The 23406-nt window shown below is 47.4% G+C and overlaps 2 protein-coding genes across 2 annotated transcripts in view; one reads left to right on the top strand and one right to left on the bottom strand.

Annotated features, from left to right (window-relative positions):
• The window catches only part of YPEL1 (yippee like 1), a 120403-nt gene that overhangs the window by 62178 nt on the left and 34819 nt on the right, over positions 1–23406 (top strand). The window lies entirely within an intron of this gene.
• Positions 1–23406, bottom strand: part of PPIL2 (peptidylprolyl isomerase like 2) — a 65466-nt gene that overhangs the window by 26091 nt on the left and 15969 nt on the right. Inside the window, exons 6-12 of the mRNA XM_063143712.1 lie at positions 21458–21509; positions 19145–19236; positions 18644–18733; positions 12485–12560; positions 11742–11902; positions 10651–10726; positions 9223–9329 (exon numbers count right to left, since the gene is read on the bottom strand). Coding sequence (XP_062999782.1) covers positions 9223–9329; positions 10651–10726; positions 11742–11902; positions 12485–12560; positions 18644–18733; positions 19145–19236; positions 21458–21509 — 654 coding nt within the window. The remainder of the gene's footprint in view (positions 1–9222; positions 9330–10650; positions 10727–11741; positions 11903–12484; positions 12561–18643; positions 18734–19144; positions 19237–21457; positions 21510–23406) is intronic.

Raw genomic sequence — 23406 nt, 5'->3', positions numbered from 1 at the left:
TTTTTCTAGACATCTAATATTAGCTCCAGTACAAAGGAAATTAATTACACTGAAGTCCTAGTTGCAAGAAACCTGTCCTATTGATTTATTATTACATCTTTTTTGCCTCTTCCAAGGAACCCAAAGCTCTCCTTCTCTCCAGTTTATCCTCCCAACGACAACCCTGTGAAGTGGGTTAAGCTGAGAGTCAGTGACGGGCCCAGCGACTGAGCTTCATGGCTGATTGGGGACTAGAACCCAAATCTCTCGACTCCTAGTCCAACACTCTCACCACTACGCCACACTGTCTCTATTGATTTCAATGGGACAAGAGAATGACTAACGTCCTCTTTTTACATTGCTCCAGGGCTGGCCGAAGCCAATTTATTTGTCTTAGGAGGGGCAGTAGATGTCGCCCCCCAAGTCCACCCCCCTAAGTCAAATACACAATAACAATACATTAGATAGCTAACAATTTGCTGTCCTTTTGTTGTTTATTCGTTCAGTCGTTTCCAACACTTCGTGACTTCATGGACCAGCCCACGCCAGAGCTTTCTGCCGGCTGTCGCCACCCCTAGCTCCCCCAAGGTCGAGTCTGTCACCTCCAGAATATCACCCATCCATCTTGCCCTTGGTCGGCCCCTCTTCCTTTTGCCTTCCACTTTCCCTAGCATCAGCCTCTTCTCCAGGGTGTCCTGTCTTCTCATTATGTGGCCAAAGTACTTCAGTTTTGCCTTTAATACCATTCCCTCAAGTGAGCAGTCTGGCTTTATTTCCTGGAGTGTGGACTGGTTGGATCTTCTTGCAGTCCAAGGCACTCTCAGAATTGTCCTCCAACGCCACAGTTCAAAAGCATCTATCTTCCTTCGCTCAGCTTTCCTTATGGTCCAGTTCTCGCAGCCATAGGTTACTACGGGGAATACCATTGCTTTAACTCTGCGGACCTTTGTTGTCAGTGTGGTGTCTCTGCTCTTAATTATTTTATCAAGATTTGTCATTGCTCTCCTCCCTATCATGACCCAAAATGAGCCGCTTACTGGTGGGACCAGGCCAAAAGTGAAAATTAGCAGGAAACATGGAAGGCAAAAAAAAAATGAAACACACACGCTTTTCTTTTTTATGAATCAGAGAACAAGCAGATGTTGGCCAACGCTTTGGCCAAAGACGTTAGCATGAGAGCAATCTTTTAAAAAATGTCCTTTGGAGTCACAGGGCAATAATCCATTTTGTAATTGCTTTTTTTTAAAACAAAACAAAAAAAAAAGAATAGAAAATGAGATTAGCTTGGAGCTGAAGTGCCCGAGGGGAACACACAATCCCATTCCAGCATTCCGGAAACCAGTAACGAACCTACAGAACGTTGATAAGAGACAAATTATTTATTTTGGAAATATTCTGTAGGGTGCACTTTAGGAAAGGACGAGTATTCTCCTGCAATTTTTTTGGGGTGGGTGGGTGGGGGGAAATGTATGTGGAAAAGGCCTTCCTCCTTTAAAAGCGATCAACTCGTTCCCATGGCCACTGCGTGCATCACGTAAGGCGCATCATGCTTTGGCAAGTAGCTGGTTTCCTTAGCAACATTACTGGAATAAAGTACAGTGAAAGCCGGTCTAACGGTCCTTTGCTCCATCAGAATCAGAAGCCGATTTCATCCCTGAAGCAGGTAAGGAATGGACACCTTCCTTCCTGCCTGCTTCGCTTTCACACACACAAAGATAAATAAATCTCGATTTGCTCAACTATTTGTCTATTATGAGCCACCTTTAAAGGATGATGGAAAGGGGTTAAAAAAAACAGAGTCCATCTTCACAATTGGCTCCCAATGGTGTTTTTTTTTTTTGACACTACCAAGGGGATTTGGCATTCCCTCAAGACGCACATCTCCGCTCTGCTCTTCACGATATAAGTAGGAGGGATGGGAGGAAGCAAAGGCCCTCACCAATATTGTAATAGAGTGGATGCTTCCTTTCCCAAGAGTTGAGCTTCAGAAGGAAAGATGAAATGAGAAAGGGGCTGTGGCTCAGGGTTAGAGCACCTGCCTTGCATGCAGAAGGTCTCAGGTTCGATTCCTGGCTTCTCCAGGTACACCAGGGAAAGCCCTTGCCTGAAACCCTGGACAGCTGCTGCCAGTCAGTGTCGACAATACTGGTCTAGATGGACCAATGGTCTGACCCAGTATACGGCAGTTTCCTATGTTCCTACGAGCTGCTGTCTGGATAATCCCGCCTGCTCCATTTCTTTGCCGCACTCACGGGATTTGAAAGACTGGCTGCAGGGAAATCGTTCGTCTTTGACCCAAGACAACATGATTTAATGCATTTACATCCCGCCTTGGTTTCCTCTTCCCCATTTTATCTTCACGCCCACCCTGCGAGGTAGGTTAAGTTGAGAGGTAGTGCCTGGCCCAAGGTCACTCAGCAACTTCAGTAGCCGACCGAAGATTCGGACTCGTATCTCCCTCGTCCTGGTCCGATATGCTAACTGCCACATGGTGTGCATGTCGGTGTGTGAGATTTTTGAGTGATCCTTTTTGTAAAATAATACTAATAATCAGCCTCCCTGCAAGCAGAAAAGTAGCACAACAAGGAGTGATGTGCCATTTCTCTCCTTGCGGAGAGGAGTATTAAAACAAAACAAAACATGGGGAACAATTAAAAGAGTTCTCCCATCTGCAGCTCAAAGTGGTACGGTCACTTTCTACCGCTTCGGGGTTTTACTGTTTGATTCTGCTGCATGAGTAGACCAGACCTGTATCAACAACTGCCAGATGCGGTTTTTATACTGCATCTCAGTGATGAATTTTAACTAGTTGTCTTGTGATTGGGGAGCCAATCTTTACAGGAAAATGGGGTATAGATGCAGGCATGCATAAATAAAACCGAGAACGCTTCCTTTCAGCCAAATAGATGAGACTTGGAGCCAGACAAAATCCACATATCTAGGCACACGTGCCAACTCCGACTGATTTTAGCATTTTCACTGCAAGCGACTGATTTGCCTGTCTTTCTTCAGCCCTGCTTTTTTTCCCTTTTCTTTTTTTTAAGCAGCCGCTGGAGCTTTCAAATGCAAAATGTGCTGGCAGTGCAGTCATTAGATTGAAAGCCGGGTTATCTCTATGTGCCTCTGGGCAACCTCTCTCCCCACTGTACTTTCTGCCAGGGATGTTTCCAAATCAATCCTGCTCAATACCGACTGCTGCAGCCTGCCTGTTGTCAGATAGGGGTCAGACGTTGCCAAACCGCCCCATGTCAATTGCAGCCAATTTGCCCCATGTCAATTGCAGACTAGGTTTTCCAATGGTAACCTTTTCCAATGTAAAACGCATGCAGAAAACAGGAAAACCACTGAACGTGGAGGCTGAAGTCTTAAATGGCAGCGCTGGAGAGATAAGCCCTCTTCCTCCATACATCAGAGCACAGAGGACTGGGCAGCATTTTCTGCGTTCGAACGCACTTATCCAAACATATGGACACATACTTCCCTTCTCTTTGTTGTTAGTATCTCTGGGTTTTGTTCTATCGTATGGTGCAACGAAAAAGCAAACACTGTTCCATAAAAAGTGCTAAACCATCTCCACCCCAGAGGAGGTGGAGGAGATAATACACTTTATCTCAAGTGTAAAATGATGGTCCCCCCTTTTTTTTTAATCCCCTGCCAGAGTATCAAGTTCTGAACAGGAAATTTTCCTACTCCCCTCTCTACCAAATGTCCTGACGTTCTACCCTGACCACAAAGGGGAGCCCATGAGGTATGGCGGACAGCTTAAGCCAGCCTTCCGTCAGCCCGGTCTCTCCAGATGTGTTGTAGTCCAGCACATCTGGAGGGGACAAGGCGGAGCGAAGACTGGCTTAAGTGGACAGTGTTGGGATGGCATTGCAGGACCATGGATAGCGCCAAATCGCTCCAGCAAGATCTGGAGCGCAATGGAGGACTTCTGGGACGTGAGTGTTTTGTGACGGGCCATGCGAGACTAACCCTGGGCAAGGCCAGTCACAAAACCCTCATTTCCCAGAAATCAAGCCACTCAGACTAAAAGAAAAGTAGCCAACGCGGAAGGCAGAAGGAAGGCTTTACCACAAGCACAGACCATTCTTTCATACAGAAATAAAGAAGGTGCTGATGGGCAGAAGTCCTCTTTGCAGCAAGCAAGCCTCTCAGTTATTATCTTTTGAAATTATCCAAAAACCTTGAAGAAAATGAAATCAAAACCAGGAGGGGCAGGGAGCCTGCTGGGTTCCCTGGGGCCCACGGGCTCCACTGTGAAGACATAAAAGCTGGATCGTGACCAAGCGTGAAATCACGGGGGCTCTTCACACAACACGCTTACCCACACTCAGCGCTTGAGCGTGTGCGGGTTCTTGTTGAATCGCGGGTTGTTTGTTGAACCGTAGGTTAGTGTGTTGTCTGAACCTGGGGTATTTTCTGCAGTGTGGCTTGCTGACCACCTTGAAGAATTCAACAGGAAACCGTGGGTGTTCAAGGCGGCTTGTTCGAGGGTGGGGGGGAAAGGCACACTGCACGGTGAACAAGTCGCCCTGTGAAAAATGTCCTGGGTTCAGAAAACACGCTAACCCATGGTTCAATGAACAAGCCACAGTTGAACAACAACCCACATTCAACCATTAAGTGTGGGTTTGCATGTTGAGCAAACCAAGCCATTGAATGTGAATTAGCATGTTATGTGAACCCAGTCTTTATAACAGTGAGTGTCAGGCTGAGCATCAGATATTCCGCCAAGTCCCTGGGTTCAGAGAGCATAGAGGAGAGGGGTCTTATCCCTAAAGAAGATTCAGACTTCCTTTACATCTCACTGGCTTAACGCTCCCCTCGACATCCATGAGTCGTGTCTGCTTTTCTCAACTGCCCTATTTTCTCTAACCTCTCTGTGCTCCATTCCCACGACTGTGAAATGACATCTTTCAACAAGGCTTTAACCTCTTGGCTCACGAAACCTTCACAAGCACAGGCCAGGCGGGCTCCTCCGCGTAGGCAGAAGGCGGCTGAAACTGGACCAGGTTTCAACGCCGCAAAATAAAAAGGGATGAAGCAGATGGCGCAAGGCCCGTGCCTGGGGAGGCTTGGCGGTGTGCAAGCGTAGGCGATTCCCCCCACCAACGGGATCCCGGGAACGTGAAGAGAGTTCTCCGAGGTGCCGGCAGCAGCCAGATATGATGGATGAACTCCTGCTACCGGGAAGGTCAGCCAGGAACATAAAAACACAACAGGAGCCCTGCTGGATCAGATCAAGAGTCCATCTAATCCAGTATCCTGTTCACACAATGGCCAACCAGCTGCCCACGGTAAACCCACAAGCAGGACATGACCACAACGGCACCCTCCCTCCTGTGTTCCCTAGCAACTGGTGTACACAGGAATATTGCCTCTGACACTGGAGGCAGTTCGTATAGCTATCAGGACACACAGCCATCGATAGCTTCCTCCTCCTCGAATTTGTCCAACCCTTGTTGAAAGCCATTCAAAGTGGTGGCCGGCACTACATCTTGTGGTAGCGAATTCCATAGTTCAATTCTGCGCTGTGTGAAGAAGCCCTTCCTTTTTTCTGTCCTGAATTCCCAACCAATCAGCTTCATGGGATGAACCAGGATGATCAGGGGGTCTGGAAACAAAGCCCTATGAAGAGATGCTGAAAGAACTGGGCATGTTTAGCCTGGAGAAGAGAAGATTGAGGGGAGACATGATAGCACTCTTCAAAGACTTGGAAGGTTGTCACACAGAGGAGGGCCAGGATCTCTTCTCGATCCTCCCAGAGTGCAGGACACGGAATAATGGGCTGAAGTTACAGGAAGTCAGATTCTGGCTGGGCATCAAGAAAAACTTCCTGACTGTACGACAATGGAACCAGTTACCTAGGGAGGTTGTGGGCTCTCCCACACTAGAGGCCTTCAAGAGGCAGCTGGACAGCCACCAGTCAGGGATGCTTTAGGGTGGATTCCTGCATTGAGCAGGGGGTTGGACTTGATGGCCTTGTAGGCCCCTTCCAACTCTGCTTTTCTATGATTCTATGAACCCACTGGGTTCTGGTATTATATGAGAGAGAGAGAGAGAGAGAGAGAGAGGTCTTCCTATCCATGTCTCCCCTTCACCTTTTCTCTAAGGCCTCATCTACACCAAGAAGGATGTTACTGTATGAAAGTGGTATATAAAAGGCAGGAGCCACACCAAACAGGATACTGTACTATGAAAGTGGTATATGGTATATGTCATGGGCTCCAACAGTTGTCAGTGCACTTTAATACCGCTGTAAAGCAGTAGTGTGGCTCCTGCCTTTCGTATACCACTTTCATACTGCAATATCCTGCTTGGTGTAGATGAGGTCTAAGTTAAACTGTCCCAGATGTTGCAACCTTTCCTCATAGTGGAGTTGCTCCAGCCCCTTGATCATTTTAGCTGCCCTTTTCCCAAATCTACAACTTCCTTTTTAAGATGCGGGTGACCAGTACTATACACGGCATTCCCAATGTGATCGCATAATAGGTTTATATAAGGGCAGCATGATATTGGCAGTCTGATTTTCGTGTCCTTTTTGAATTATGACGAACGTGGAAGATGGCTTTTTTTCACAGCAGCTGCCCACCCAGTGGGTCAACGTTTTCATCGAGTTGCCCGCCACAACCCCAAGATCTCTTCCTTGGTCAGTTACAAATAGCTCAGAGCCCATCCGCATAAACGGGAAGTTGGGACTCTTTGCCCCAACGGGCATCTCTTTACACTTGCTGATGTCGGACCGCCATTTTGATGCCAATTCTCCCAGTCTGCCGAGATCCTTTCGGATCTCTTCGCCATTCCTTTTTGTTTTGACCACCCTAAATAATTTGCCGTCATCAGCAAACTTGGCCGCCTTACTGCCCACTCACTCCTTCCAGAACATTTATGAACAAGGTGAAAAGCATTGGACTCCATATAGACCCTTGAGGGTCTCCATGGCTTGCATCCCTCTACTGGGAGAATTTATCATGCATTCCTCAGGAAACTGAGACCCAAACTTCCCAAGGACGGGGGGAAAAACATTGGCCAAACCAACGGCACTTGGAATGGTGGGCATCGTCACATCCAGCTGAATAAATCATTCAAAGACAACCTGTTCGTTTTGGTGCTGGTCCAAAGAACTCCCGCCCTGGCATCCCGATGTTCCCATCCTCCCATTCTCAGTGTTACTCAACGAAGAGACAGAAAAATAGGTCAGCGCTAAACACTTGATTAAGACTCCCGAGAACCACGCCAGCACGATGCGAGGCTGAGATGTTTGCATCATCCCATGGCACCCTTGCCAATTCACTGTGTTCCGAGCCGAAGCTGAAAGCACCACCTGCTCCCCACTTCCATCTGGAAGGAAGACATGTCATTGGGGGGCTCTGGTGAAATTCCTCCCATCCATCTTTTCTGCTCCCATCCATCTCTCTCCAGGAGGGCCTTCTAGCAATCCACACGGCTGCCACGGTGATACCAAATCATGGGATTTGACCTCCCACCCCCACCCCACGTCTCTATTGCGGCTCCGTTATAGTTCCATCACACGTTTTAAAAAACTTTACTCTTTAAATTGTACTGCGTTTTCCCCTCCAAATGCAACAACAATGGACAGATTTGTTCATCCTGACATGAACCTACCCGTACACTGCGCTCAATATCTAAGGTCCTCTTCCGAATGCCTACTCCGAGGGAAGCTCGGAGGATAGTAACAAGGGAGAGGGCCTTTTCAGTGGTGGCCCCCCGACTGTGGAATGATCTCCCCGATGAGGCTCGCCTGGTGCCAACATTGTTATCTTCTCGGCGCCAGGTCAAGACTTTTCTCTTCTCCCAGGCATTTAACAGCATTTAACAACGCTAATTTTGTTTGTTTTTTAACGGACCCCAGAACTGTTGTTTTTTAAATAGATACCATTGTTTTTATACTGTTTATGTTTTTGATGGTTTTAAATGTTGTATACTTTTTAATGTTCACTGTTCTTAACTTTTGTAAACTGCCCAGAGAGCTTCGGCTATGGGGCGGTATATAAATGTAATAAATCAAATCAAATCATTTCCCTGCCTGAGCCACTTCCTTCCCCAATTTGGGCCTGTTCAGACAACACACTAAGCAAAGGGTTAGGCTGCTAACCCTTCGGCAGAAAATGTTAGTGAGCGTGTTTGAACCGTGGTTGTGTAGCCACCATGGTTAGGAATGGTTCAAACGACATGCTAAGTCGTGGTTCATGCAACACGCTAAGCCATCACGTTCAGCTCAAAATGCTTAACCACCGTGGCTTAGCATGTCATCTGAACAGGATCACTGAAAAGGCTTGAACCAGGGCTTGAACCAGGGCATTCTGAGCAGGGTCCAAAAGTGTTGGGAAAGGAAACTAAGGCCGGTTAGGCCGGAAAGAATCAGGTGATTTGAGGAGCCAACAGACATTCTCCTAGGCTTGGTCCCTCAGTCTGAGCAACTGGTCTTAAGTAGGAAGATCCTGAAATGGCTGGATTTGCTTGGCAATTCTCCTGCCTCTTCTGAAACCTGACCACTGGTCCGTTTTAGAACAAGCTTTTCTGCCTCCAGTCCTTTGGGCACTTGGCTGCCCATTCTGGAACTCGCTCTTGGACCACATGCTCATTGAAACCTTGAAAACAGTAGATTATAGAAGGTTAGAGGAGTAATGCCTTGGACTGCAAGAAGATCAAACCAGTCCACACTCCAGGAAATAAAGCCAGACTGCTCACTTGAGAGAATGGTATTAAAGGCAAAACTGAATTACTTTGGCCACATAATGAGAAGACAGGACACCCTGGAGAAGAGGCTGATGCTAGGGAAAGTGGAAGGCAAAAGGAAGAGGGGCCGACCAAGGGCAAGATGGAGGGATGATATTCTGGAGGTGACAGACTTGACCTTGGGGGAGCTGGGGGTGGCGACGGCCGACAGAAAGCTCTGGCGTGGGCTGGTCCATGAAGTCACGAAGAGTCGGAAGCGACTGAACGAATAAACAACAAGAGGGGTAATGCCATACCATGAGAGCCGGTGGTGGTGTAGCAGTTAGAGCGTTGGACTGGGACTCGATAGATCCGGGTTTTAGTCCCCACTCGGCCATGGAAACCCACTGGGTGACTTTGGGCCAGTCACTGACTCTCAGCCTAACAGGGGTGTTTGAGGATAAAATGGAGAAGAGGAGGAGGATCACGTATGCTGCCTTGGGCTCCTTGGAGGAAAGGCGGGATATAAATGGAACAAATTAACAACTAGCTGATAAATACCATGTCACAATGCAACTCCAAGTTGAGATCCCCCTTGTTGGTGTGCAACCGAACATAACCCTTCTTCTTCACATACTGGTACCGCACCACGTCGTCATCGATGGCGGCTATTCACGAAAGCAAAAGGGTGAAAACAGCACTCGTTAAATCTACACCAGCTGTTTGTGAACATACAATTATTAGAGAGGGCACCTTCTCCCCTTCACGCGGGCCGATCCGTGAGCCTTCCAAAGGTCATTTTAAATTTAACCCACCCTGTTGCCATTGGTGCAAACTAACAATCATGCGTTCCTCCATGGCAGACGGGGCTGTGGGCCAATCGGGATCCCCCCTCAACATGACTCATAAACAGGTGACCAGCAGGGGGCGGGCCCAGTAAAGGCACCCTCCAACATGACAAGAAGAGACTGGAGGGACTGGGACAAGTAACTCTTAATACTTTGTACCGAACCGTGGTTTAAAGTTGAGCTGTTCATATTTGATGTATACAATTCCATTGGTTAGCGTATTAATATTTTTATTAAACTAAAGGGCTGTAGTTAAGTGAATACTGTTAAATATATAGTTGTTTGTCTCTGGACTGATTGTGATCTCTTCCACCTCCTCCTAGTTATAGTAACTTATTTGGGGCTATATAAAGGATAAGCATTTCCCAAGCTTTTTAATGATCTCTTGGAAATCTTCCTACACTTCAGTTAACATACATAGGAACGTAACCACTGTTCTTAAGTTATGCATCGTGTCACTGGCAAAAGATCACCAATTGGATGGTTTGAAAAGGGGTTGGACTAATTCATGGAGATGTGAGGGGAGACATGACAGCACTCTCGAAATACTTGAAAGGTTGCCACACAGAGGAGGGCCAGGATCTCTTCTCGATCCTCCCAGAGTGCAGGACACGGAATAACGGGCTCAAGTTACAGGAAGTCTCTGGCTGAACATCGGGAAAAACTTCCCGACTGTTAGAGCAGTACGACAATGGAACCAATGCCCTAGTGAGGTCATGGGCTCTCCTGCACTCGAGGCATTCAAGATGTAGCTGGACAGGGATGCTTTACCGTACATTCCTGCACCGAAAAGGGGGATGGACTCGATGACTTTATAGACCCCTTCCAACTCTACTATTCTATGATTCTATGGAAGACCAGGCAACTAGCCCAGAAGGCTATATGCTACCTACAATATCAGAGGCGGAATGCCTATGTACACCAGTTGCTGGGGAACAGATGTGGGAGGTTGCTGTTGCACTCATGTCCTGCATGTGGGTTTCTTGCTAGTTGGCCACTGTGTGAAGAGAATGCTGGACTCGGTGGCCCTTGATCTCATCCATGTCCTTAAGCCTGAGACATGACACACTTGTCCTACCACATCAGAAAGCCAGGGGGTGGGGTGGGTGTTGACAAGTGCAGCAGACCCAAAGCCTCCTACCTGCTTCGTGTGTCGTTTCAGGAGCCATGGCGGTTGACGTGAAAGAGGCGCTCACTTTGCCTGTGGAATAGTGAGCCTGTAGAACAGACAACAAGGACTTATTTCAAGATTTAAAGAGACATCAAGGCAGCTTACAATATACACCACATGAGTAATAATACAAACACAATATTTTTCATAAACAAAAAGTAAACTGAAGGGTTTAAATATACATCAACAGCCTGGCAAACATTTGAAACAAGTAGCAGCCCTACAGATATGCAATACATTCCACAGATGTGGTTAATGTCACAATTCAGGGAGAGATGCTATTTTTTTATTGCATTTATATCCCACCTTTTTTCCTCCAAGGAACCCAAGGCAGTGTACATAATCCTCCTCCTCTCCATTTTATCCCCACAGCAACAACAACCCTGTGAGGTGGGTTGGGCTGAGAGTTTGTGACTGGCTGGAAGTCGTCCAGTGGGCTTCCATGGCTGAGTGGGGACTAGAACCCAGATCTCCCGACTCCCAGTCCAACACTTTAGCCACTACACCAAACTGGCAGTTTTGGGCAACCTGCTATCCTCCAGATGCTTCGGACTCCCGTAAAACCCAGCCAGCAAGTCAATGGGCCAAGGATTATGGGAGTTGTAATCTAAAACCCCTGCAGGGCACCAGGTTGGGAAGGGGCAGGCGCTCAGTGGTAGAGCATACAGAGAACCCCCGCCTGCTTTTCCACGTAAGGCTAGGAAATTTTCCTGCCTGAAACCCTGGAGAGCCATTGCTGCCAGTCAGTGTCAACAATACTGGGCTAGATGGCAGCTGCTATAAGGCAGCTCCCTATGTTCCTAGGTTTCCTACCCTAAGAGCCCTGCTGGATCAGACCAAGGGTCCGTTTAGTCAACCAGCTGTCGACCACGGACCCACAAGCAGGACATGTAGCCCTCCAAGCCCACTTCTAGTAAGGGAGGCCTTTAACAGCGTCAGAGGGGCTGGAGGGTATTTCAGACTCCCCACTCCAAGGTCTCTCTTCTATCCTGAATATTCGTTTTGCCATCCCCAAAGCACGCTTAGAAGTGGCTCTTTACAAATCAGGAAACTCAACTTACGGCATTCAGCTTATCGACTTTCTTCTTCTCCGGAGCCTTCATCGTCGCGGCCAGAACTTCGTCCCCTTTGAATTCTTTGTAAAGTTCCGACAGTGTTTCCCGCGTCTCAATGTTCGCATTTTTCAGGTAATAGGATGGGTCTGATTTTGCTTTCTCCTCGTCTGCAAAACATTCGCATGATTTTAGGAAATGGCAAGCAACGAGCTATATTGACCCTATTACTGTTGAAATAAAAATGCCACGTCAACTTCCCCATCCCCCAAGAGGCAACGAGGCAGCAGAAAATAAATAAGTATTGGCCAGGTGGCTACCAGGAGGAAGGCCTTTTCTGCTGTGGCACCCTGGCTGTGGAATGAGCTCCCTAAGGAGGTTCGCTTGGCACCTACATGATATGCTTTTAGACGCCAGGTGAAGACCTTTTTATTCTCCCAGCATTTTAACAGTCTATAAATAAATTTTAACTTGGTGTTTTAAACGCGTAATTTTGCACTGCTGCTGTTTTTATCTGGTTGAGCTTTTTATATTGTATTTTATAGTATGGTTTTATACTGTTGTTTTTTACTTTGAATGTTTTTAATTTTTGTGAACCGTCCAGAGAGCTCCGGCTATTGGGCGGTATAGAAATGCAATAAATAAATAAAAGCCTGGATCCGAGCTTGCTGTGGACAATTGTTTCACTTGCTTTCCATTAGCTATTATGCTTTGCTCCACGCTTCCTTCGGCCTTTTTGGCATCACTCTTACCTGGATCGGTCACTTTCAAGTTGTTCTTCACATGGAAGAAGCTGGACACGTTGAATTTGTCCAAGTTGGTTGGATCCTACCAAAGTTAAAAGAGAGAAAAAAAAGGAACGGAACACAACAGGGCAGAAACGTTAGTCATTTTGAGCAACAGATCGTTCAACTATCTTGATGCTTTTCGTTTTTATTTTTATTTTTTATTTATTTAAGGATTTTTATGCCGCCATTCAGCCAAAAAAGGCTCTCATGGCGGCTTACAAAGGTATTTCTTGACAGTCCCTGCCCACAGGCTTACAATCTAAAAGACATGACACAAAAGGAAAGGGGATTGGGAGGGAGGAGGAGGGGGGGGGAAAGGAAAGCAAATTCAGGCACTACAATCTTAGTTGGAAAGTTCAGCAGTTACAGGTGACAGCAGGAGGGAGGGGGCTCTCAGCTGGAGCTGGACCCAGGCACGGTGGAGAGGTGCCTGGCTGCTGCTTCCTCCCTCACTGGTGGCCTCTGCAGTGACAGTTGGTAGCAGGAGGGAGGGGGCTCTCAACTGGAGCTGGACCCAGGCACGGTGGAGAGGTGCCTGGCTGCTGCTTCCTCCCTCACTGGTGGCCTCTGCAGAGACAGTTGACAGCAGGAGGGAGGGGGCTCTCAGCTGGAGCTGGACCCAGGCACGGTGGAGAGGTGCCTGGCTGCTGCTTCCTCCCTCACTGGTGGCCTCTGCAGTGACAGTTGACAGCAGGAGGGAGGGGGCTCTCAGCTGGAGCTGGACCCAGGCACGGTGGAGAGGTGCCTGGCTGCTGCTTCCTCCCTCACTGGTGGCCTCTGCAGAGGCAGTTGACAGCAGGAGGGAGGGGGCTCTCAGCTGGAGCTGGACCCAGGCACGGTGGAGAGGTGCCTGGCTGCTGCTTCCTCCCTCACTGGTGGCCTCTGCAGAGACAGTTGACAGCAGGAGGGAGGGGGCTCTCAACTGGAGCTGGACCCAGGCACGGTGGAGAGGTGCCTGGCTGCTGCTTCCTCCCTCACTGGTGGCCTCTGCAGAGACAGTTGACAGCAGGAGGGAGGGGGCTCTCAGCTGGAGCTGGACCCAGGCACGGTGGAGAGGTGCCTGGCTGCTGCTTCCTCCCTCACTGGTGGCCTCTGCAGAGACAGTTGGTAGCAGGAGGGAGGGGGCTCTCAACTGGAGCTGGACCCAGGTACGGTGGAGAGGTGCCTGGCTGCTGCTTCCTCCCTCACTGGTGGCCTCTGCAGAGACAGTTGGTAGCAGGAGGGAGGGGGCTCTCAACTGGAGCTGGACCCAGGCACGGTGGAGAGGTGCCTGGCTGCTGCTTCCTCCCTCACTGGTGGCCTCTGCAGAGACAGTTGACAGCAGGAGGGAGGGGGCTCTCAGCTGGAGCTGGACCCAGGCACGGTGGAGAGGTGCCTGGCTGCTGCTTCCTCCCTCACTGGTGGCCTCTGCAGAGACAGTTGGTAGCAGGAGGGAGGGGGCTCTCAGCTGGAGCTGGACCCAGGCCTGATGGAGAGGTGCCTGGCTGCTGCTTCCTCCCTCACTGGTGGCCTCTGCAGAGACAGTTGGTAGCAGGAGGGAGGGGGCTCTCAGCTGGAGCTGGACCCAGGCACGGTGGAGAGGTGCCTGGCTGCTACTTCCTCCCTCACTGGTGGCCTCTGCAGAGACAGTTGGTAGCAGGAGGGAGGGGGCTCTCAGCTGGAGCTGGACCCAGGCATGGTGGAGAGGGGCCTGGCTGCTGCTTCCTCCCTCACTGGTGGCCTCTGCAGAGACAGTTGGTAGCAGGAGGGAGGGGGCTCTCAGCTGGAGCTGGACCCAGGCACGGTGGAGAGGTGCCTGGCTGCTACTTCCTCCCTCACTGGTGGCCTCTGCAGAGACAGTTGGTAGCAGGAGGGAGGGGGCTCTCAGCTGGAGCTGGACCCAGGCACGGTGGAGAGGTGCCTGGCTGCTACTTCCTCCCTCACTGGTGGCCTCTGCAGAGACAGTTGGTAGCAGGAGGGAGGGGGCTCTCAGCTGGAGCTGGACCCAGGCACGGTGGAGAGGTGCCTGGCTGCTACTTCCTCCCTCACTGGTGGCCTCTGCAGAGACAGTTGGTAGCAGGAGGGAGGGGGCTCTCAGCTGGAGCTGGACCCAGGCACGGTGGAGAGGTGCCTGGCTGCTACTTCCTCCCTCACTGGTGGCCTCTGCAGAGACAGTTGGTAGCAGGAGGGAGGGGGCTCTCAGCTGGAGCTGGACCCAGGCACGGTGGAGAGGTGCCTGGCTGCTGCTTCCTCCCTCACTGGTGGCCTCTCCAGTTTTTGTGGTTGTCATCCCCCTCACCCCCCAGTAACTGCTTTTAATGAAAGCCCCTCTCCGTTCCAGCACCATCTTATTTGAGTGTTGAAGAAACTTGCAGTAATGGGGGTTCCAAAATTATTTTCTAGAGGCATTTTAAAAGGGGGAAAAAAATCTAATACTGGAGTAGGAAGAACACATGACGGCCTGAAGTCCAAAAGTAACACTGGGAGAACTGTCTTAATATGTCGATATGAATGCAAATTGTATAACTCATGATGAATGCAGCATTGTGTCTTCAGATAAGAAACGTCCAATATTCCATCACCACCAAGTCACTAGAGAGAGCCAATTGCTCCATCTCTCATTAAATGACATAATTATGTCTTTCATTCAGCCCTGAAATTGTTTGCTTTCACTGGTGAATAAATCTTTAGTTTTACGGCTGGCAGTAAAACCAAGAGACATTTACGAAGTCAAGCAGTGTGAGCTGGCATTCAAACGACAACCCACTGGTTTCCTTTCTATTCCCCCCCCCCTTCTCTCTTTCTACACCATTTTAATTATTTTCCTTTGTTTTCCCCATTTCTCCTGCAAGAATTGGGAGCAAGTCTCTTCTGCAAGGATTTGATGAAGGAAATAGACCGGGAGTTGGCTCAGAAACCACGTGCAAAGGTGATTTTAAAGCTGTCCTTTTCTGAATCCTGGAAAAGAGTTGTTGTAGATTTACTATGTGGCCAGATTTCAAGATGGCGGGCCTAATTCAAAATGGCAGCCAAAAATGTTCCTCTCCCCGACAGGACATTGAGCTCACTTGATTCGATGTTGTTGTTTTTAAACACCAGAATAGAGATTTTTCTTATGCTGCACGTTTATGTTTTTTAAACTACGGACTCATCTACACCAAGCAGGATATTCCACTATGAAAGGCAGGAGCCACACTACTGCTTTACAGCGGTATTGAAGTGCACTGACAACTGTTGGGGCCCATTGACATATACCATATACTGCTTTCATACCACTTTCATAGTGTTATATCCTGCTTGGTGTAGATATGTCATGGGCTCCAACAGTTCTCAGTGCACTTCAGTACCGCTATAAAGCAGTAGAATAAATCCCGCAGTGCACTTCAATACCGCTATAAAGAAGTAGTGTGGCTCCTGCCTTTTACAGTATACACCACTTTCGTAGTGGAATATCCTGCTTGGTGTAGATGAGCCCATTGTATCTTGTAATTTAATACCGTGTTTTACTTCTTTGTTTTGACTCAAGGATAATTTATTGATGGGCAGCCATGTAACTCCCAAGACCAAATTAAAAAATTAATAGCAATGTTAAAGAAACAAAAACTGAACGAAAGCTGAAGTCCGGGGGAATGGAATACATTGATATCAAAAGAACCAAGCCCCATACCATAAAGAAAGCATCTGCCGTTGTTAACATTTTGTCAACTGCTGCAGAAAACCAGAACCCTGTAGAATTCACAATTCGGTAAATATTCCTGAGTAGGGAATAGCAGCCGTGGATACTCCTGAGTAGAAGCAGCACCAGAAGGAAGTGATTTGCTCATTCCCTTTACTCTCTGCCTTGCAAAGAACAGCTACGCTTTCATGTAACATTAACAGGAACAGTTCTTTTTCCTCTGACAAATATGTGGGGGGGGGGGGGAGGAGGTGCTAATGGATTATTCAGCTTGCCCTGAAGGAACAGAAGAAAGGTGGCTTCATGGAAAATGTAGTTCTGTGTATGTCTTTGTTATCTAAGCAGATTAGTCTGAATTTGCATGTGCACAGGTAAATAGCTAAGGTCAAGTAAATGGAAATACACAGGCTAAACTGAGGCAGGAATCAGACGGATTAAATGCATCAACAAATAAAAATGGATCGGCTTTCGGCAAGGAGAAGGGCTTCGGGAGGCTGAACAACCCCCCCCCCCAAATGGGGAAGAGTATTCATTTTGAGACCAATAACTAAAGGAGCAGTTGAAACACACACTGCCCACGTCCCAGTATGCCAAATATTTTGTCTTCTTAAAGCACAGTGTGAATGAACTGTGTGTTCTCTCCCACCCTTTGTGCAAGCAGGTAAAGAAGCTAAGCAGAGATGGTTTAGCAAGAGATTCCAACCTGGGATTATGGTTCATGGGTTAAACAAACCAGGATCCTAAACCACCTTGAAACTAGCATTTGGTATTGGTTTATGGATTGTGGTTTGTTTGGCTGCAATAAACCATCATCCCAGGTTTGGATGTCACGCTAAACTATTCCATCCTGGTTTGATAGAGGAATGAAGCAGGAGTGAACCGGTTGTGTACATATTATGGTTTGTACAAATTCATTCATTTATTAAATTTCTATATTGCCCAATAACCAAAGTTCTCTAGTTGGTTTACAAAGATTAAAAAAAACACCCAAATCCAATATGATAACATAATATAAAACCATTCAGTAACAAAAATATAAAAACAATTTTAAACAACGGGCAATAAAAAAACCAGGAGCCATTAAAAAGCCTTATCATATGCTGTCAAAATGCCCGGGAGTAGAGGAAGGTCTTAACCTGGCACTGAAAAGATGACAATGTTGGTGTCAGGCAGACCTCAACGGAGAGGATTTCATAATTCGGGGGGGGGGGGGGGAGGCACTACTGAGAAGGCCTTCTCCCTTTTTGCACTTTCCAAGTCTCCCAAGTCCATAGCGGAAGAGACTGTAAAAGGTTTTATAGGTCAAAACCAGCACTTTGAATTGGGCTCAGAAACATACAGGCCGCCAGTTCAAGCAGGCCAGAATCCGGGCCCTTCTGCTCCCTGCAGTCAGTTTGCCTGCCACATTTTGCACAAGCTACAGCTTCCAAACCATCATTAAAACTAGCCCCATGCAGAGTGCATTGTGGGTAAATAAGCTAGAATGTCTGACGCGTGAAACAGGGGTGTTGGAGAACTTTGTCTGGTCTGCATTTATAAGCGAACTGACCAAATTCTCATTTCCAGGATTAGCATGCAGCTTGGAACACAGACTGCGCACTTCATATTTTGCGACGGACTTCACAATTCAAAAATTACACGCAAAAAGCGTAGGTTAGGGAAAGCTGCAAGCAAGAATGTGTGTTTTAGAGAACATGGTGTACAAAAATAGGTGCATCATGGAAAGTAGCGTACCAAACGGAGTATATTATGGAGCGTTGTGTATGAAAATAAATACAAACTCTCGTGTGTATTTTTTAAAAGCTGCAGATTGAGGCGGAAACCAAGACAGAGCAGACTTATGATTGAATACTCACGAAATTGACCCAGACCAGATATAAACTATTTGTTCATTTCTAGTGTGAATGCAACCAGAGTTGCATTTGCAAATAAGTTCACGCTTAGCCATTTGGGGTGTGTGTGTTGGAGGGGTACATAGGAATCCCTATGATAGCTGTGTTAGACTGCAACTCCCATAACTCCCAGTCAGCAGGGCATGTTGGCTGGGAATTATGGGGGTTGCAGTCTAACACATGAAGGTACCAGGTTGGAGGAGACTACAGAGTCCAGCTTGGGTTTATGCATGCTTCCATCTGTTTCCACAGATCTACCTGTGGAAACGTGTCTCCACATGTGGACTGCATTCCTTTAATCAGGAACACATCTGCTGATCCCCAAAGAAATTTCTTGTGTCGTGAGCTTCTCTGCCACTTAAACTGTTGAAGGTTTATCATACAAAAAACAGGAGATGGAGAAATCCAGCTACACCATTTCCCCAATTCTTTCCATTGCTGTCAGCTCCATCCATGTGAACTACGGTACATCTGTACATCTATTATACTTCTATACCACTAAGAAATTCTCCAACTGGGGTACAAGGGGTCACAACCAGAAATACCTACACTTAAAAAAGGAAAGAAACACCTTACCTGTAGCGTGATAATATCTTGCCTAGTGAAGAGTTCGTCAGTTAACAGATCCTTGAAGGTTTTGGTTTTTATATTCAACTGCTCAACTGCCTTAAAAAAGTCAAAAAGGGAGAAGAAATTTGAAATCAGAAATGAGAATAATTTCAGGAGAATAATGCACTCCCCCACCCCATTCCTTTTTACAATCCTATAGAAAGAAGAATGGCATTCTCTTTGGCTTCCCAATCGATGTATTTCAGAGGTGAGCTGCCCTCGCATTAAGAACACGACCGCCATTTTTTAATGATATGTAGGGGTCAAAAACGCATGAACCTTAAATGGATCGCAGTGGTTGATTTGTGGATGTTTCTTCTTCTAGTACAGGCAAGCTGGCTGGCTGGGGGATGTGGTCCGACACACCTGGAGAGCACCGTGTTGAGGGAGACGGCCCCAGCACAATCTTAGCTTGCCCCATTGCTTTCCAGTACAGAACATTGCAATCCGATTCAGTGCTGAGCTCACCTCATAAGCAAACACGTTCCCAGTCGTTTTGATGGCCACGATGTGGGAATTATTGGTGAACACGGTGAAGAGCACTGGACAGTGGTATTTACCTGTTAGGGAGAAGGAATGAAAGGATTCAGAAATGAACTGCAAAGATGGCAAAACTCTCCAGAGTCCCCAATCTTTTCGGCCCCGTGGGCACCATTGGGGAATTTGAGAAACGTCCTCATGGTAAGAGCTGTTCAGCAGTGGAACAGACTGCCCTGGGAGGTGGTGGGCTCTCTCCTTCACTGGAGATAAGCATTGGAGTATTTACATCAGAGGTGTTGAACCTCAGGCCTGCGGGCCAAAGCTGACCTGCTCGGGGACTCAATCCAACCGTCCAATGTTACCCAAATCTGGCCCACCTCAATCCAACCCGCTAATAAAACAGGAGTGCAGAACCACAGGCCAAATCCAACCCTCTGGGGTTCTCCCGATGTCAAGGTTTGGTCTGCATACTGGGAGGAATTCAAATTGTCTCCTGTACCTCAGAATAGGGATGGGTTTAAAATAGTTCTCCAGATGGTTTGGACTTCAGCTCACAGCATTCCTGACCATTGGGCATACTGGCAGGGGCTTCTGGGAGCTAGATTCCAAAACATACAGAGATCTACCTTCCACCCACACCTGCATCAGAACATGTGTCTCTGAGGGAAGGGCTTCTATCAGTTTGTTCTCAGTGCTGCATGTCATAGGAACAAAACCACAGAGGTGTCGATGGGAAACACAGAACCAGAGACTGGGTTCACACAACATGATAACCCAAACTCAAGGTTGAGTATGGGTTGAGGCTTGTTGTTGAACCATGGGTTGTTGTTGTTGAAACATGGGTTGCATGTTGTCTGAACCCAGCAGTAATAACAAACCATGGTTTGTTAACCATGAAGAGAACTCGTGGTTTGTTGATGGGTTGTGAACTGTGGGTTGTTTATGATTAACAAACCATGGTTCCTTATCACAGCAGGGCTCAAACAACATGACAACCCATGTTCCAATGACAACCTACATTCAACCTTGAGCGTGGATTATCGTGTTGTGTGAACCCAGTTGTAATGTAGTGGGTCAAAGTGTTGGATCTGGACCAGGGAAAGCAGAATCCAAATACCAGTCAGCAATGAAGCTCACTGACTAATCGTGGGCTGATCAGTCTCTTTCAGCTTAAACATCCTTACAAGGTTGTTGTGCGGATTCTTTGATTAGCTCATCGTTTTGTACCTCTATTCCCAGAGGCTCAACTGTACAATGTACACCAAAGGAAATTGATGGTGCTATATAAATAATAATAATAATAACTGTAACCAAACCTTTGTTTAAGCAGGAGTTTAAGACACCTTCTCTAAGAGGCTCAGCCTGCACAAGGTTGTAGAATATTTTGTATTCTATGTAGGTGAGCCATATTCTCTGAAATCTGATTGTGCGCACTTTTCAATAAAGTCCTTGGCTTCAGATGAAATTGAGTTGTAAATTTTTTCAGAGGGTCAAGATAAATACTACACATTTCATAGGTAAACAAAGCAATAAAAAGCCAACAGATTTAGGAAACATATACTGTAGATTGGCTTGGTCCAAAAAAGCAGCAGCAAATAAATACTAATATTTGATCAGCTCACTGATGTGGGATACTTGGGATGAAATAGTGAAGTTGTAGGTCTTTCTTCTGCCTAAACATGCATAGGATTGAGCCGTAAGGCGTGTTTTTGGACTCCTAAAGCTCCTCTGACTTCCTTTTGATGGAAACTCACATTCCCACTCTGCGAGAGTCAACTGTAAGTTATATAAGCCAGAGGGAGGCAGAAGGGTGATGAGGATCTACTGGTAGATCTCCAGGTGATCTGCAGTAGATCAGCAAGGATTTCTGATTCTCAATGACCCAAAATAGGGAAGAGAAAGTGCTTTTCCCACTCCCAAATTAGGCTGGTAAAATTAAGAAAGATCGAAGGGCATCAGGAATAGATAGTGTACGTCAACGGATTTGCATATGAGTTCCTGTTCTGGTACGGAAAAGAAATTCCGGGGGTGAGCAGGTGTTCAGAGGCACCTTGTTCCACGTCCTCCTTCCTGAACCACGATTTTGCATCTGGCTCCCGTGGGTGAACCAGAGTTTGCGCGAGAAACAAGGGGGATCCTGCAAACCTCACGTCTGCCCTCACCCCGATGCTAGAAGCTGGATGGGCAACAGAATGCATCACTCTGTGTTATGTACAGCATCTGTCAGGGCGTTCATGTTTCCCTAAACTTGAACCTGAAGAGCAGCCTTCCGAGAAAAGAAGCATCAAAGTGCCAACTCACCATCCTTGTTTTTAGCGAATTCCAGCTTGATGAGAGATTTGGCGTCCAGTTTCTGGAGGGGGTAAACAAACACGGCGGTTAAGCGTTGACCCTGGCGCTGTCCCCATGGGGGCGAGAAAAAGTAATAACGGACATGAAAGTAATTCAGGGCACCGCACAGGTGTTGGGAAAAAGACATCTCGCCAATCCGTACTCCAGGGATACAAGGAGGATGGTCAAAGCCGCTGTTCTCAAACCAAACAAGAGGCAGAACGTTTGGATAACCTCTCAGCACCCATTCTGCACGAGGCATCTCGGTGAAAATACCGAGGAAAAAGCTACCTAGCTGGGGGACTTCAATCTCCTAGTTCCATCTAAGAGCCATACTAGATGAGACACCATCCACGGAACCGTGTGAATTGTCCTTTTCAAGAGTGGTTCCACATAGAACCATCCTCCGATTGGAGTCCACCAGGGGAAAAGCCTTCAATGCGGTGGCCCCCCTCCTATGGAATTCCCTGCCTCTGGAGGCCCGGCAGGCGCCAACTTTGTATTCCTTTCCACTTCTCCTGAAAACGTCACTGTTCCAGGAAGCCTTTCCTTAATGATCACTTTTCATTTTGCCTCTTTTAAAAAGATCTATTTTAAGGTGTTTTATTCTGTGTGGGTTTTTTTTTTTTAATCTTGTACACCGCTCCGAAATTTTGAATGGGGAGTGGTATGTAAATATTGTAAATAAATAAATAAATAAATAAATAAAAAATTGCAGATCACGACTGCAGCGGAGGCCCACGCCTCCTCACCACGCTCTCAATCCCCCACGCCACACCGCCAGTCCAGATGGGTGTTTTGTTCTAAAACGGAACAAAACGCTATTCTGGGCTGCTTTTTAAAAGCCTCGTTGCCCTGAGGAGGATTTTCAGGGGAGAGAAAAGCTAAGCCCTCTCTCCCCAACCCTGTGACCCACCTTCAAAGAACAAAACAAACCCTCCCTCTCTATTGATCGCAGTGGAGGAGGGACACCGTATATGCGTGCGCCCACAATTACATCATGGGTCACACGCCAGCCCTCAGGTGGGCCTTACCCACTGTGCTCATGTGACCCCCAATATGCTCACCTGGAATTAATTTGGCCCTCGGGCTGAAAAACATTCCCCTCCCTTGTTTTAAAGAGTTAATAGCAGGAGTGGGGGTCATTTAGTTCAGCCCTAAGGCTCTGAATCATGGTTACTACAGACAGGGCCTTTTTGGTGAAGGCACCTCAGCCGGAGAACTTTCTCCCCTTATCCGTTCACCTGGCACTGGATCAGCTGTCTTTCTTGGCACCCGGTTAAAATGACCATATTTCCCCAAGCTTTTGTTAGATTACACACTGATGCTACCGATGCATGTAAAGGTAACATTGCAAACGCTCCCACCACCGAGACCTGAACACAAAATGTGTAGAAAGCATGCACGCCCCTTGAGGTCGCCGAAATGTTTTTCAATAAATAAGATGAGTATTGTCAGTCGAAGTTAAACATGGTTTAACGGCCCTGATGGTTCTGCCTGGACTTATGGTCTCTTGTGGAGTTTTCATTGTGCTGACTCCCTCCCTGTGGAACTCCAGACCTGTCAAAGTCAAGCAGGCGCAATGTTTCCGGCGCCTGCTGAAGACATTTTTATTTAAACAAGCTTCCCGTTTGACCAGTTACAATTTTATTGCTATAATCCGATTTCAAATATTTAAATTCTGTATTTTGATTCTGTCTGCTTTCTCTTCTTGTTCACAACTTGGGAATGTACATTTATATATGCGATTCCATTATTTGACAGTGGGCCTGTTCAGACAACACGCTAAGCCACGGTTAGGCCGCTAAGTCTTTTGCAGCAAATGGTTAGGGAGAGTGTTTAAACCATGGTTATACAGCCACCATGGTTAGGAAGGGTTCACACGACACGCTAAGTCAGCCTTCCTCAACCTGGGGCGC

This window comes from Elgaria multicarinata, chromosome 18, assembly GCF_023053635.1.
Source record: "Elgaria multicarinata webbii isolate HBS135686 ecotype San Diego chromosome 18, rElgMul1.1.pri, whole genome shotgun sequence".
NCBI lineage: Eukaryota > Metazoa > Chordata > Lepidosauria > Squamata > Anguidae > Elgaria > Elgaria multicarinata.
Note: the sequence above shows the minus strand (reverse complement) of the source record. Positions and strands in the feature narration are given on the sequence as shown.